This window comes from Polypterus senegalus, chromosome 10 (genome assembly GCF_016835505.1).
Source record: "Polypterus senegalus isolate Bchr_013 chromosome 10, ASM1683550v1, whole genome shotgun sequence".
In the NCBI taxonomy this organism is placed as follows: domain Eukaryota; kingdom Metazoa; phylum Chordata; class Cladistia; order Polypteriformes; family Polypteridae; genus Polypterus; species Polypterus senegalus.
In genome coordinates this window covers 29,670,633-29,684,892 of record NC_053163.1, presented here as the reverse complement: position 1 = coordinate 29,684,892, position 14,260 = coordinate 29,670,633, and the positions used below count along the sequence as shown (strand labels likewise).

Sequence of the window (14,260 nt, the reverse complement as noted above, 5' to 3'; positions counted from 1 at the left end):
TGATGACTGACTGACTGTTGTATTGAACTTGTTATTTATAGATTTGTAACGTAGAGCATAGATGGTCTGTTAAAAACAGTGATCAGAAAATATTAAAAAAAAAAGTGTGACACCTTGGACCAAGTTTTCTTTTAAATCTGACACAGTCATTTTTATTATTGATCAAAAGTAAATAAACCAACTAATTATGTCAATAATTTATATTTTTATATAATACATTGTGAATTAATCTGAGGCTACCAGTTTTAAAAGGTGTTAATTTCCAGGAGATTAATATGAAAGAATTCTTATAAAGGGACAGCTGCCTGAAACAGTTTTAACAGTACAAAGGAACAATTATGACACTGAATGAAGGCCATGCCAGAGTAATGCAGCATTGGGTTTTTCATAAACATTGTACATTTTATTTAGTCTTGCTATGGACATAGTTGCAAAGTTACTTGCGCTTTACCACCTGACAACCTATTCCACAAAAAGGTAAAAAAAAAAAAAAAAAAGAATTTTTAATAAAGCTAAATGGATCCTATTTTTGTTGGGGTTATCTCCAGCCTTGAAAGGCTTGTTAATAGAATGAAAGGATCTGGAAAATGATTTAATTAATTTATTGATTGCTTGATTGACTGAAAAGTGATAAATACATTTTTGGTGGAGTTAAGGCAACACAACATTTATCACTTGTGCCTCAAAGTTAAAGTGACCTGACATTGATTCACTGAGCAGTCGCTGTTTCATGGATTTGTATGATTTCTTTCCATGTACCCATTATTTTTTTTGGGTATGTTACTTTCCTTCTACATCCCAGATGTGAATGATGACATGAAACATGAATGCAGTGTTAATTAGAGACTCAAAAACTGGCTTGGCATGCGTTTAAGTATATAAATGTATGTGGTCAGAGATATTCTAATCCCTGCCTATCACTTTCTTTTGATACAATACAGTATATGTTCTGCACCCCAGAAACAGTATAATGAAAAATAACTAGTTCAGAAAAAATTGATTGATGGCTTTATTTGTTAGTTAGCAACTTAACTAAAAGTACAACACTCTAAGACTACAATATGAAGAAAAATGAAGACATGCTCCACAATTCTAATAGTTTAGTTTAGAATGTCTGCCTTAAAAAATGGTGCCATAGGAAGCAGATATAATATACATTGTGAGTATTAAATCTAATCTTAATGCATTAAATATCTCTATTTTAATTCTTAAGTGATGTTTTTTAAAATGTTATTTCACATATATAATTGAATATTTGCATGGAAACAGCACCTAGATATTTCAAAATTGTGTTCAAGCGTGTAACAGCTATGCTCTTAACACCTTAATTAAGTTTCAATATATTGTTGATATATACATTGTTCAATCCAAAAGGTAAAATTGCAAAATAAGATTTTTTTCAATAAAATATGCCAGATGTAAAGTTAAAATTGAAACATTTAAAACTTCTTGAATACAAGGGACTTTGTGTTCACAATAAGTAATTATTCTTAAAATCTTCCTTCTAATAATTAAGTTTTCAGATTGCATAAACTGAATTACTGAATACAACATTTATCTTCTGTTTCTGCCACGGCAGATCCTAAAGTGAGTGCTGCTCCTGCAAGTCCACCAGCTGCTCCTCCCACCACCAGTCCTACTGGTCCTGCAAGTGCTCCAATTGTTGCCCCAATTAGTACTGGTCCAAATGCTGATCCCACCAATACTTCTGTTTCTCCTACAATAGCAGCACCAGTTTTAGTTAAAGTGCTTATAAATGTATTGTTCATCTCTGCTTCTTCTCGTGCTTTTGTCTCTACCAGTTCTTGCAGCATCTTCTTCCACTTCTCAGCTTCTTCATTATGATACTTCATCTTCAGCTCCTCTTCTTTAGCCATTATTTCTTTTTCTTTTTCTTTCAGTATTTTTTGCTGCTCCTGCTTAATAGCTGCTTCAGCTTCTTGATAGAGTTCATTGGTATAAAAACTGTACCCATTTTCTGCTACTATTCTTCGAATTTTTTCAAAGAGTTCTGTAACTTGAGTAGTATCATCTCTCAGGTTATTATTGAAGCAGTGGTATCTGTTCCCACAGTCATGGACTAACTTCTTTAATGCGCTGCTTCCTTTTTCTATATATTCTTCAAGTGTTCTTCCTTTGAGGTTGTCAGCATTGGTAAAAAGAATCATGGAGTAACCTGTCGCTTTCTCACCAAATATTCTTTTAATAATTTCAACTGTGTTCTGCTCCTCCTTGGTGAATCTTCCCAATTGCAATACAATGAGAAATACATGTGGCCCTGGTGAAGATAGGCACAGACATTTCACAATCTCACGAGTAACTTCTTCATTTGTAAGTTCAGTATCATACAGGCCTGGTGTATCAATAACAATAACTCTGCTCCCATCAATGATTGTTTTTCCTTTGGCACACATCTGAGTTATTGAAGTGCTGCATACATCCGATTCAAAGAGAGCTTCCTCTTCAAACTTTCCCAGTATTGTGTTTCCAGATGCACTTTTCCCAGTTCCAGTTTTTCCAACCAGTATAATCCTGAACTCTGACAATGGAAAAGAAGATAATACTGTACTTTAAGCATCTATGTGACTTAATTGTAACTGACTTACATTTGAGCCTTGTGATTGGCAGTAATACATAAATGAACACCATCAACCAAGATGTGACGCTTAAAAACAAAGATGTTTAAGATATTTTTAACTACTAAACAAATAACTAAATGCTCAGAAATCATACAAAATGTATTTTTTACTACCATTCATTTTTCAAACTTGCTTTTTCATGTACATGAGACCTGAAGGCTAATAGAGAAGCTTCAGGCCAAGTCAGAAACTACCTTAGGGAGAATTCCAGTTCATTATGTGCCAATGAAACACATTTATGAATGAATGAAACAAGGCACATATTTCATCTTATCGTTTATTAAGTGTTTCTTTCATATACAGTGCATGTTATAAGAATATAAAAATAACGTGAAAGCATTATTTAAAGGTAATAAAGGAGGAACATTTTGTTTTTCTAAGAAAGTGGATATTTATTGTTGTTTTAAAAATCCCAAAGCATCATTTTGTGAGTCTGATTACTGTCCCTGTTGTGTATGCTAATTGTTCACAAATCCTCTTTAATTTCAGAATAATTTGCATGACAAATTTTTACATAATTTGTTATCATTGTTCTAATTCAAGCATCTGCATTCTCTTTCTCTCTCATCTTAAAAGAGCTTTCTTTAAGTACTAAATATACTTGTAACAATAAAAGCACCAGAGTGGTTCTTCAGAATGATGCTATAAGGGAACCATTTCTGGTTCCCAAAAGAGCCATCCACATGAAGGTTCCAGAAAGAACCTTTCTTTAAACCCGTAGAAGGCTTTATACTACAGTACACGTGGAGAAAATTGTTGGTACCCTTCAGTCAATGAAAGAAAAACTCAAAATGGTCACAGAAATAACTTTAATCTGACAAAAGTAATAATAAATAAAAATTCTATGAAACTTAACCAATGAAAGTCAGACATTGATTTTCAACCATGCTTCAACAGAATTATTTAAAAAAATAAACTAATTAAACAGGCCTGGACAAAAATGATGGTACCCCTAACTTAATATTTTGTTGCACAACCTTCTGAGGCAATCACTGCAATCAAACGATTCCTGTAACTGTCAATGAGACTTCTGCACTTCTCAGCAGGTATTTTGGCCCACTCCTCATGAGCAAAATGCTCCAGTTCTCTCAGGTTTGAAGGGTGCCTTTTCCAGACGTCCTGTCATGTTTCAGCTCTTTCCAAAGATGCTCAATAGGATTGAGGTCAGGGCTCATAGAAGGCCACTTTAGAATAGTCCAATGTTTTCCTCTTAGCCATTCTTGGGTGTTTTTAGTTGTGTGTTTTGGGTCATTGTCCTGTTGCAAGACCCATGACCTGCGACTGAGACCAAGCTTTCTGACACTGGCCAGCACATTTCTCTCTAGAATCCCTTGATAGTCTTGAGATTTCATTGTACCCTGCACAGATTCAAGACACCCTGTGCCAGATGCAGCAAAGCAGCCCCAGAACATAACAGAGCCTCCTCCATGTTTCACAGAAGGGACAGTGATCTCTTCTTGATATGCTTCATTTTTCCGTCTGTGAACATAGAGCTGATGTGCCTTGGCAAAAAGTTCAATTTTTGTTGCATCTGTCCATAGGACATTCTCCCAGAATCTTTGTGGCTTGTCCACATGTAGTTTGGCAAATTCCAGTCTGGCTTTTTTATGATTTGTTTTCAACAATGGTGTCCTCCTTGGTCGTCTCCCATGAAGTCCACTTTGGCTCAAACAACGACAGATGGTGCGATCTGACACTGATGTTCCCTTGAGCTTGAAGTTCACCTTGGATCTCTTTAGAAGTTTTTCTGGGCTCTTTTGTTACCATTCGTATTATCCGTCTCTTTGATTTGTCATCAATTTTCCTCCTGCCGCCACGTCCAGGGAGGTTGGCTACAGTCCCATGGATCTTAAATTTCTGAATAATATGTGCAACTGTAGTCACAAGAACATCAAGCAGCTTAGATAAGGTCTAATAGCCTTTACCTTTGACATGCTTGTCTATAATTTTCTTTCTAATCTCCTGAAACAACTCTTTCCTTCGCTTCCTCTGGTCCATGTTGAGTGTGGTACACACCATGTCACCAAACAACACAGTGACTACCTGGAGCCCTATATATAGGTCCACTGACTGATTACAAGATTGTAGACACCTATGATGCTAATTAGTGGACACACCTTGGATTAACATGTCCCTTTGGTCACATTATTTTCTAGGGGTACCATCATTTTTGTCCAGGTCTGTTTCATGAGTTTATTTTTTTAAATAATTCTGTTGAAGCATGGTTGAAAATCAATGTCTGACTTTCATTGGTTAAATTTCATAGAATTTTTATTTATTATTACTTTTGTCAGATTAAAGTTATTTCTGTGACCATTTTGAGTTTTTCTTTCATTGACTGAAGGGTACCAACAATTTTGTCCATGTGCGACATGGTAACAGATTTGTGAAATACCAATGGCTCATGATTTCAGAAGAACACGTGCTACATACGTCCAGTAACACAGGTTAAGTCCAGACTGTCTTAATCTGTTAGTGTCTTGCAGTCTACTTTACATTAAATCATTTTTTCTACATATTTGGAAGTTTATCAAAGCACAAAAAACCAACTTCATATGCAAAGAACCCTTCCCAGAATGAAATGGTGCTTTGTCTAGGAATAGGTCTATGAGGAACCACACAACCCAGGAAAGAACCATAAACCACCGTCAAAGAACCATTATTTTTTAGAGTGTATATCTTAGAGTGTATATCTGGACACAACAATTATACCTCAAACTTTAGGCCACATTTTGCTGTGCTGTGCTGGGTGAGCAAGAGGAATATTTAAAATTAGTTTCAGTTCTGTTGCAGTTTCCTTCAATGCTCACATCCATTTCCATGTCCACTTATTATCTATAGTTATCCTTAACTAAGTTAACCAAACCTAGCATTTACTAAAGTGTCGAACTCCTTGATTTAAAAAAAATGGCTGCTTGGAATTAAGACTATTTGAGAATATCATTTAATCTAGTGAGATTGCCTTCTACAGAAATTGTACCAGAAATGGCTCTATGACTGTAAACACTGGACTCATGTGAGAGATTATGGGCTGTTTGTTGGATAATGAACAGTGAGAGTTACACTTTCTCACCAACCTCTTTCATCTGTATGTCAAAGGATTGAGAGGCAATTAGTGAGAAGCAAAAACCTCACACTGGTGAAATGAAACTATGCCCCCCAAAACCCTCCCTATAAGAGGTCTGGTCACCTAAAGCAGCTTTTCAGTTTTGTACACAAAGCACACATTTGTTTGCAGAGATGTGTGTTGGCTACCCTATGATGGTATTAAAAAATTAGTCTAGTTCATCCAAGTGAGTGAAATATCACCATCCATTTAGTGTGCTATTGAGTATGCAATGAGAGCTGTTTTTTATGGCACAAAAATACGTACATTTTCTTTGCAGCACCACCACCCTTCTCATAACCAGTGAAACAATCAAACTGAGATTACCAACAAACAAAGACACATATAAGAAAGGGGAAGAGATTAGTGAATGGCAGATGCAAGCTTGTGATGTGAAGAGACCACACCAGAAAATATCAAAGGGGTCAGACAGGCTGCAGAGCAAGGTCTTCAGCATTCAACACAACAGTCAGCAGCATTAAACATTTCAAATTGGATTGTTCGTCAAATTCTTCATCAAGATTTATCCTATCACATGTATAAAATATGAACAGTGCCTGATTTTTATTTAATAATAATTTACCTGCATAACTCAACCTTTTTTACTCAGGTTTTTAAACTGTTACATGAAAACCATTATACTGTATGCAGACCAATTTGCAAACTCATCTTTAAAAATGTATTGTTAAATGCGAAACCCAAGGTAAGTAAATGTGATCAATTAATTATGTTTGACATTTATTTTGTGAATATGTTAAGTGGCCATTCATATTATGCCTTACCTGTTATAAGAGGTTATAAAGAAGAACTTCTTGGAATTTTATTTCTCAGTTTTGCTAAACCTTATATTTAGCATTTACACTGGCTGTGAAATACCCCCAGAATCAATTTCATGTTTTGAATGATAATTATTGTTTCATTAACAATGAGTTTGTTTTCCACATTTCTCTTTATAAATATTCATGTGAGAAAGATGCTTGAATGAAAACAATATTTGCTGTTATTGTTATTGTTTGGCCAAGCTTATTGTACAGTTGACTTTGCTGTCATTATGGTAACAATCCGGTACCAATTTTATTATTTGGGTCCTCATATTAAAACGTCTAAAAACCTCAAGCCTAATGTTTTGAAAAGACCAGTAGTTTAAAATTGGGACCCTGATTTGAAGAATTGCAAATTCAATTACAGAACAATGAAGACATTCAAAGTATTAATATAGGAAAAGTTGTAATAAATGAAGTACACAAGAAATGCAGGAGAAAATTAAAGCCCAGCCACATCGAACAAAAGGCAGTATTCAGCATTGGGTAATACTCCATTCCATCATAATTGTTTACTATAAATATTATCCGTCTATCCCCACAGATATTTTGGATTTGTTTAACCAATTGTTTCATTTGCTTAAACCAGTGTTTTCCAACTGCAGTACTTGAAGACTCCCATGGCTGCACAGATAGTGATGAAAGAAACACTGTATGTTTTAATTTGTATGCATTTTCCTGAAACTGACACAAAAAATAATTTTGCAGGCAATTTTATAATTACAAAATGCAAAAAGAGTCTTGTAGGTTTTAAAGTTTTTTTGTGGTGAAAAACAATACTGTTCGTTAAAGCCTTGTTCACAATTTCATGTTTATCTGCATCCATTTCTTCAGCTAAATAAAGCATTTAATCTGTCAGGTAACAGTGACATTGATTCTATTAATCTCTTTCATTCTCATCACTACTGAAGAGTGCAATATATTTAAAAAAATATGATATACTGCAAGTTTTCCATATGAAGACACACTATTATATACAATCGTGCACTCTAGTGTGCTTTGGAAAAACTCACTACTTAACTAAACTTCCCCTTCCCCTGCCAACTGATACATAGTAACCAAAAGCTTCTGTTTCTTAATTCCCACAACAGAGTTTTGGGAGATGTAAGCAAGAAATAAATAGTTGCTTAGAAACATTTGCAGACCATATAATTAAACAATGAGATCAATCAACATAAAGAAAGATGCGCTGAGTGTAATGTTTACTAATCCACAGCTAGTGATGAGGGAAACAGTTTGTGCCAAACTGAATTTGCAGCTAAATTTTGTGTTCACTCAGAATATGGAACCAATGTGGGAACTACTTGAAGATGGAGAAGCTTTTATTTCTGGCACCTCTGCATGAGAACCACTTTTTCCCACTCTCTCAAATGTATGCAGTTTCTAATGTTTGAAAAACATAAGGGATTAAATCACTTAGAGATTTGTACATAAATAACGTCTTCGTATCATATGAATAATTACATTCCAAATTTAACTTTCCATCAGTACATTTCTGTCACTACCTTCAAATTAGAAACTTTGCTAAATAAAAGCTGCCCAATTTTCCTTACCTCCCACCCCTACTTCTATACTGGAAGAAATATTGATCAGTCTTGAGGACTCAGACAGCCTCTCTGTAATATATAAAAACATTTTAAAGTCCCTCCCTTTCAAAGATCCAAGAGTACAGTGAGAAAAGGATCTCTCACTCAACATTTCAGAAAAGGAGTGGAAGGAAGCAATGCTTAGAATTCACTCGAGCCTAAATACAATTATTCAACTCAAAATTATATATCGAGCACATCTGTCTCATTAAAAAATTTTCCAAAATGTTTTCCAGGGCAAGATCCAAACTTGTTTTCAAGTTCCAGCCTCATTGGGCCACATGTTCTGGACCTGCATCAAATTAACATAATTCTGGAACAAAATCTTTAGATGCCTATCAGACAGCCTTGGGGTCACAATCCTCTTAATCCACTTACATCTTTGTTTGGTGAACTCCCAGATGGGCTTAAAGTGGAGAAGGACAAACAAGCACATTGTCTTATTTTGCTCTACTGGAAGAATCCTAACTCTCCCCTTTTAAGTCAGTGGGTAACTGATGTTATATACTATTTGAAACTGGAAAAAATCAAATTCTCACTTAGAGGATCTGTGCAGAACTTTTTAAAAACCTGACAGGATCTAATCAATAACATTTTAGAATTAGCCTTTAAATTGGGGAAAAGGATTTTATTCCCTTTTTATTTATTTTTTTCCTACTCTTAAAGTTTTATTTTGTCTATTGGCCTAGCTCTCTTTCTCCCAGGTGGGGGCTGATTTGATTTGAACTTAGTTTTATAAAGTTTGACATGCTTTTATGGAATGATATTTGCTTTTAATAAATTAAATTTAAATTTTTTTAATAAGTAAGTAAATGAATAAATAAACATGTTTGTTGTTTCACTTTGCAAAATTGGCTTACAGTGATTTCCCATGTACTGAGATTTTCCTGTGGAGAAAACAGTAAACTGAACAATGGGACAGTTGGGTGTGTCCTCATGTGGAAAATCTGCAGAACTGAACCTGTGTGATGATATGAACAAATTGCATAAACAGAACTGATTTGACAGGTATGTGACAGATTACATTGCATTACACAGCCTCAAAGGAGAACACAGGTAAACACAGAAGAGTGAACAAGGCTTTCTGGAGTGATATTGCTTGTTTTTCACCCCAAAAGCACTTTGAGTAGTGTGAATAGTGCTATATAAATGGAAAGAATTATTATAATTATTATTATTAAAACTGTATGTGAACTTAAACTTGTCTAGTTTGCTCATCACCCATCACTACAAAAGAAAAGAGAGTACTCAATGAGCAGAGAACAAGAGCATCAAATAGGTATACTGTATGTATACTGTATCTATCTGTGTGTCTATCGAGGTGATCACCATCGATCAAAGAACTGTCACTTACCGAGTGGTTTCCATGCCTGGAGATGGCACCTACCTTTTCCATTCTCTTTGTTACATATTGCACAGCCATATCAGGCTCACTCTTGATATCCGGAGGAACATTGTGTCTTATGTATTTAATGACTGGGACAGGTTCAAGGTGTGGACTGATGACGGTACAGGAGATAATTATACTACACAGGAGCACTAGAAGAGTGAAATGCTTAAGCCCTTCACCTATGCTTCTGCATGTGAGTTGATGGCTACTGCAGAATTGTTCAGTTGTAGCTTTAAAGTGTACCGAAATGGCCAAATATTTTACACCTTTGGAGAACCACCAATGCCTCTTAAACATTTAGATTCACAGGTTACGATTTGAGTAGTGGATTTATGAATGTTTCAACTCTCAAAAGATGGATGCGAAGTTATCGCTAAAACCGGTTGTATGCTTACAACACTTGACAGATGCCAAATGTCACTTCAACACAACAAGTCCTGCAAATACTAATGTAATTGAAACAAACCATGAAACTCAAACCGATTATGACAGCAGCAATCCAAGCAATGAGAAAACAGTAAAAAGTAGGCGTGTCAGACATCGTGGTACATTTTCTGATGCAGCTAGACGGAAACAACTTTGTGATGCTGCTGCCAAATACTCGCAGAAAAATCCACAAGTTAATAGACACGCTGTCGCTAAATACTTGCAGGCAAATCCACAAGTTAATAGAGAAGCTGCTGCTAAATACTCGCAGGCAATTCTACAAGTTCATAGACACGCTGCCGTTAAATATTCGCAGGCAAATCCACAACTTAAACATCTTAGATTCACGAGTAGCGATTTGGGTAGTCAACACTTCGATGACTGAAACCTGTTATCTTTACAACGGTTGACAAACACGGAATGTAACTTGAACACAACATGTCCTCCAAATACGAACCTGATTGAAAGAAATAGTGATAATCAAATCCTTGATGACAGCAACACTCATAACAGTGACAAAACAATTACATTGACAATCATGTTACGTTATTTTTAAAATGTTTCCTTTTCTTTTTCATAACTTCTTTAACACACTACTTCTCCGCTGAAAAGCGCGGGTATTTTGCTAGTATATATATATATATATATATATATATATAAAAATGAGTCCAGGGCATTATAAAGGTTTGGGGCAGCCACCCGTATATTGTTTTTCCCAGCTGTAAAAGGGTTTTCTTATCAAAGAAATGATGTGCATATCACCAGTCCAAAACAGAACTGACTATAGTAGCCCAAGATGGAGGCTTTAAAGGTCTTGAGAGGAACTGATTTCATCAAAGGGACCGGCTTCGGAAGTGACGTCATCAAAGGGGCCGGCTTCGGAAGTGACGTCATCAAAGGGGCCGGCTTCGGAAGTGATGTCTTCAGAGGCGCCGGAACCTTGCAGGATTTCCCGGGAAAGGTCTGTAGGGAACTGAGAAAGACAGTCAGCGCACTCTGCCGCCCCCTGGTCGGATGTTTTATTACAATTACTCGAGCCCTTTAGCTGCCTCCTACTCGAGCGTGTGTGACAAGATATATATATATCAACCTGTGACCCTGGCACCTCTCAACCACTCTCAACAAACCCCCAACTGCTCTGAAACCCTGTTAAAACAGGAAGGTGTTGGTTGTCCATTGCCAGTTCAACTGCAAGTTTGCAGGTTCACTGTGTAATGTGTTTGGCACACGATGGTTGATGTGGGAAAGATTTAACACTGGCCACTGACCTGGCCTTGTGCTTACTTTCTGTCTTCTATCTTGTGCAGGAAGGCTGTGCTCTTTAACTCTGAAAAAGGGAGCTAATGCGGCACAGCTGCCAGCATCACTGCTGGCTTGCTGTGTGTTTAAGTGCTGAAGTGACAGCTCCCACTTGAGATTGTTCCAGTCTTCACAACAATAAAGCTGATTTTCTTTGACACCTGGACTTACCTCCTTCTCTCTTGTGCAAGCCTGTTACTCACACGTCATTATATATATATATTGATAGTTGTCAGAGTACAGAACAAGAACAGCAAGTAATACCTCAGCAGTATGATATGTCAGATGTTAAGAACAAAGAGAGCATAATCCTTCAGCTATTTTGAGAGAAAGTGAAAAAGATGAAAGTGAAAGAGAAAATGATTTAAAAATATCATACAAGTGCCAAATTAATTTCAAAATATAAAGCTTTTGAGCTGTGAGTTTAAAATTAAGAAAAAATAAAAACAAAAAATTAATTAAATAGAAATAATTTCACAAATAATAAAAAAGCAGGTATTTTTTTTTTTTTTTTGTTCTTTCCTCCCTGGCCATCGGGCCTTACTCTTATTCTATGTTAATTAGTGTTGTCTTATTCTAATTCTTACTTTGTCTTTTATTTCTCTTTTCTTTCATCGTGTAAAGCACTTTGAGCTACATTATTTGTATAAAAATGTGCTATATAAAATGTTGTTGTTTTTTACCATTATGCTGTACTTTTGTCAAGTAAGCTAAGACACTTTCCACTTATGATCTGCTGTCCATAAGGTTTTCCATGATAAGGTTTTGCTGGTCTGCATGTTTCAACTTCAGCCTTTTGATGGTTGCCTTGATATACAAGACGTGCAAAGAAAGCCAACAGCTCATCACAATAGACATCGCACCAAATGTATACACTGCAGTTTCGATCCAGTTTATACCATGGGATCATTACTGCACACGTCTGTTGGGCTCAGGTACCACTAAATCTAACATGTCACTTATGAATACACTGAAATTCTGTAAGACAGCATCTTTAATTGTTAAATCTGTTGCCCCTGAGTTTACCAGTTACACAGAATCAAAAATGGATTTGTCCAAAATTTAGCTTCTTTGTTTGGACACCTTGTTGCTGATTTAAAAGCCATAACACCTTGGGGATTTCTATTAACATTTAATTGAAATGATGTGTTTTTTAGTCCCACCATATAGAACTCTTCAAATTCATGACTATATAACAAATAAGCTTAATTTTAAGTTTTTCTATTTTGAAAGAGAGCACTCAAGTTGTGACCTCAAATTGGCAAAAGCTTCTAAAACCTGTCTGGAATGTTAGAATTACAAATAAAATCTTCTATTGGGAAACTCATCACTTACTACTCAGCTATTTATTTTTTCTTTTATATTTAAATAAATGTATTAAACCTTGAGGTTTTAGGAAGACATGATTTTGGCCCTTTCATGATTTTGACCTTTCAATTTTAAACATACATAACAAATATGTATATGAAATTTTAAAAATGAAATAAGTTACAAATATATTACTACTAAAAACTAGCTATTAGTAGATCATGTTCTAAGTAGGCTGTCATGATGGACACTTAAAATAAAGTAAGACTTTTTTTATAGGTACATCACCACTCTCATTACCACAATTTTATATATACTTTAAGAAATCATCATGATTACAGGGTGTTCTTCTTAATCTTCATCTATCTATTTACTTTTTGGACTTACTTTATCCAATACAGAGTGGAGTACAGTGTACAGGGTTTAATACAGGTGTTTGTGGGGACAGAAGCAGCTTGTCACATTCAATCACACTGCGTCTAACGGCTAACAGCTTTAAGATACGCCAGAATTGTAACCCTCAGAGACATGTAAAAGCAAGTCCAAGGTCTCTGGAAATTACAGACATCAGTATTCTTCACTGTGATGCATACATCTTACCTTCACACGACAAATATGATATTTAAATTAAAATGCTCCCAATGCATGAAAGAAGTGTCTTTTAAGCTTGTCAAAGATATGACAAAAATATTCTCTACTAATGCACTGCATTTGTACACAGTCATAGTGAAAGGGTGTGGAGCTGACCTTTTGATTATTTAGATCATTTTTTGCTATTTTTTATTCACATAGCAAGTTATATTACTGTATTCACACTACACATTTATTATAATATATTTGTGATTACTTTCTGTGTGAACAGCTCATATTGCTGAAGTGAAATACACATTTTAAAAAGGTGATGTCCTTTCTTGATGAAGATATAGCATAAAGTGTATAATGACTCCTACATTTCACCATAAACTATATGCTTACCTTGGCCAGAGGTCTTTGTAGAGGAAGCCATTCTGGTTCTTCTTGTAACTCTTGTTGCAGATCTGAATCAGTTTAGATGTGTTCTCCCTGCGATGATATTTATACGGGTTCTGACTCATGAGGCACACCCACTTTTTTTTTTTAATACTTTTCTGTAAAACTATGCAAAGCAAATTATTTTTTTGAAAGGGCATGTTGCTCTAACAAGTTAAAATACAGTATGTAATGTTTTTTTCTGAAAAATTTAGTTAGTAAATTGTAATAATTTAAGAAAACATAAAAACATGGTAATTCTTCCAACATTCAAAGAAATCATTATTGTTAAAATCACAGTATATATTAAGGCATGAAGAGGGCGGATGCAGAAGATTCTTATAATTCTGCCTTTTACAGTAAATAGCTATTTTTAGTTTTAGTTTTAGTTTCACTTTGACAGTTTTATTTTCTTAAGAGGTAGCACTTAACATATTTTGCTTATTGTTATTCTTATTAGTAGAAAATGTGCGGAATTCTCCCTCTGATTGTTTCTGTGTTAACACCACTACTGAAATCCCATAGCAAGTCATACATTCAGGGTTCTTGATTTCATTTTTTTCCCCCATTGACCCCTGTGCTCATCAAATTACATTTTTCATCAACATGCACTTTTAGCTATTCTAATTTTACTTTTCTAGTCTAAATTCCTCCAAATTTTATTTTTTCTAAGGAAT

General features: G+C 35.2%; 1 protein-coding gene across 1 annotated transcript; it reads right to left on the bottom strand.

Annotated features, from left to right (window-relative positions):
* Window positions 1–985: 985 nt before the first annotated feature.
* On the bottom strand, window positions 986–13,759 carry LOC120537005 (GTPase IMAP family member 9-like). Its single transcript, XM_039765595.1, has 2 exons — window positions 13,551–13,759; window positions 986–2,539 (listed from the first exon to the last, which is right to left on the bottom strand). Exons 1-2 carry the CDS (start codon window positions 13,579–13,581, stop codon window positions 1,539–1,541), a joined length of 1,032 nt encoding a protein of 343 aa, XP_039621529.1. The 5' UTR covers window positions 13,582–13,759; the 3' UTR covers window positions 986–1,538.
* Between the last annotated feature and the right edge of the window lie 501 nt (window positions 13,760–14,260).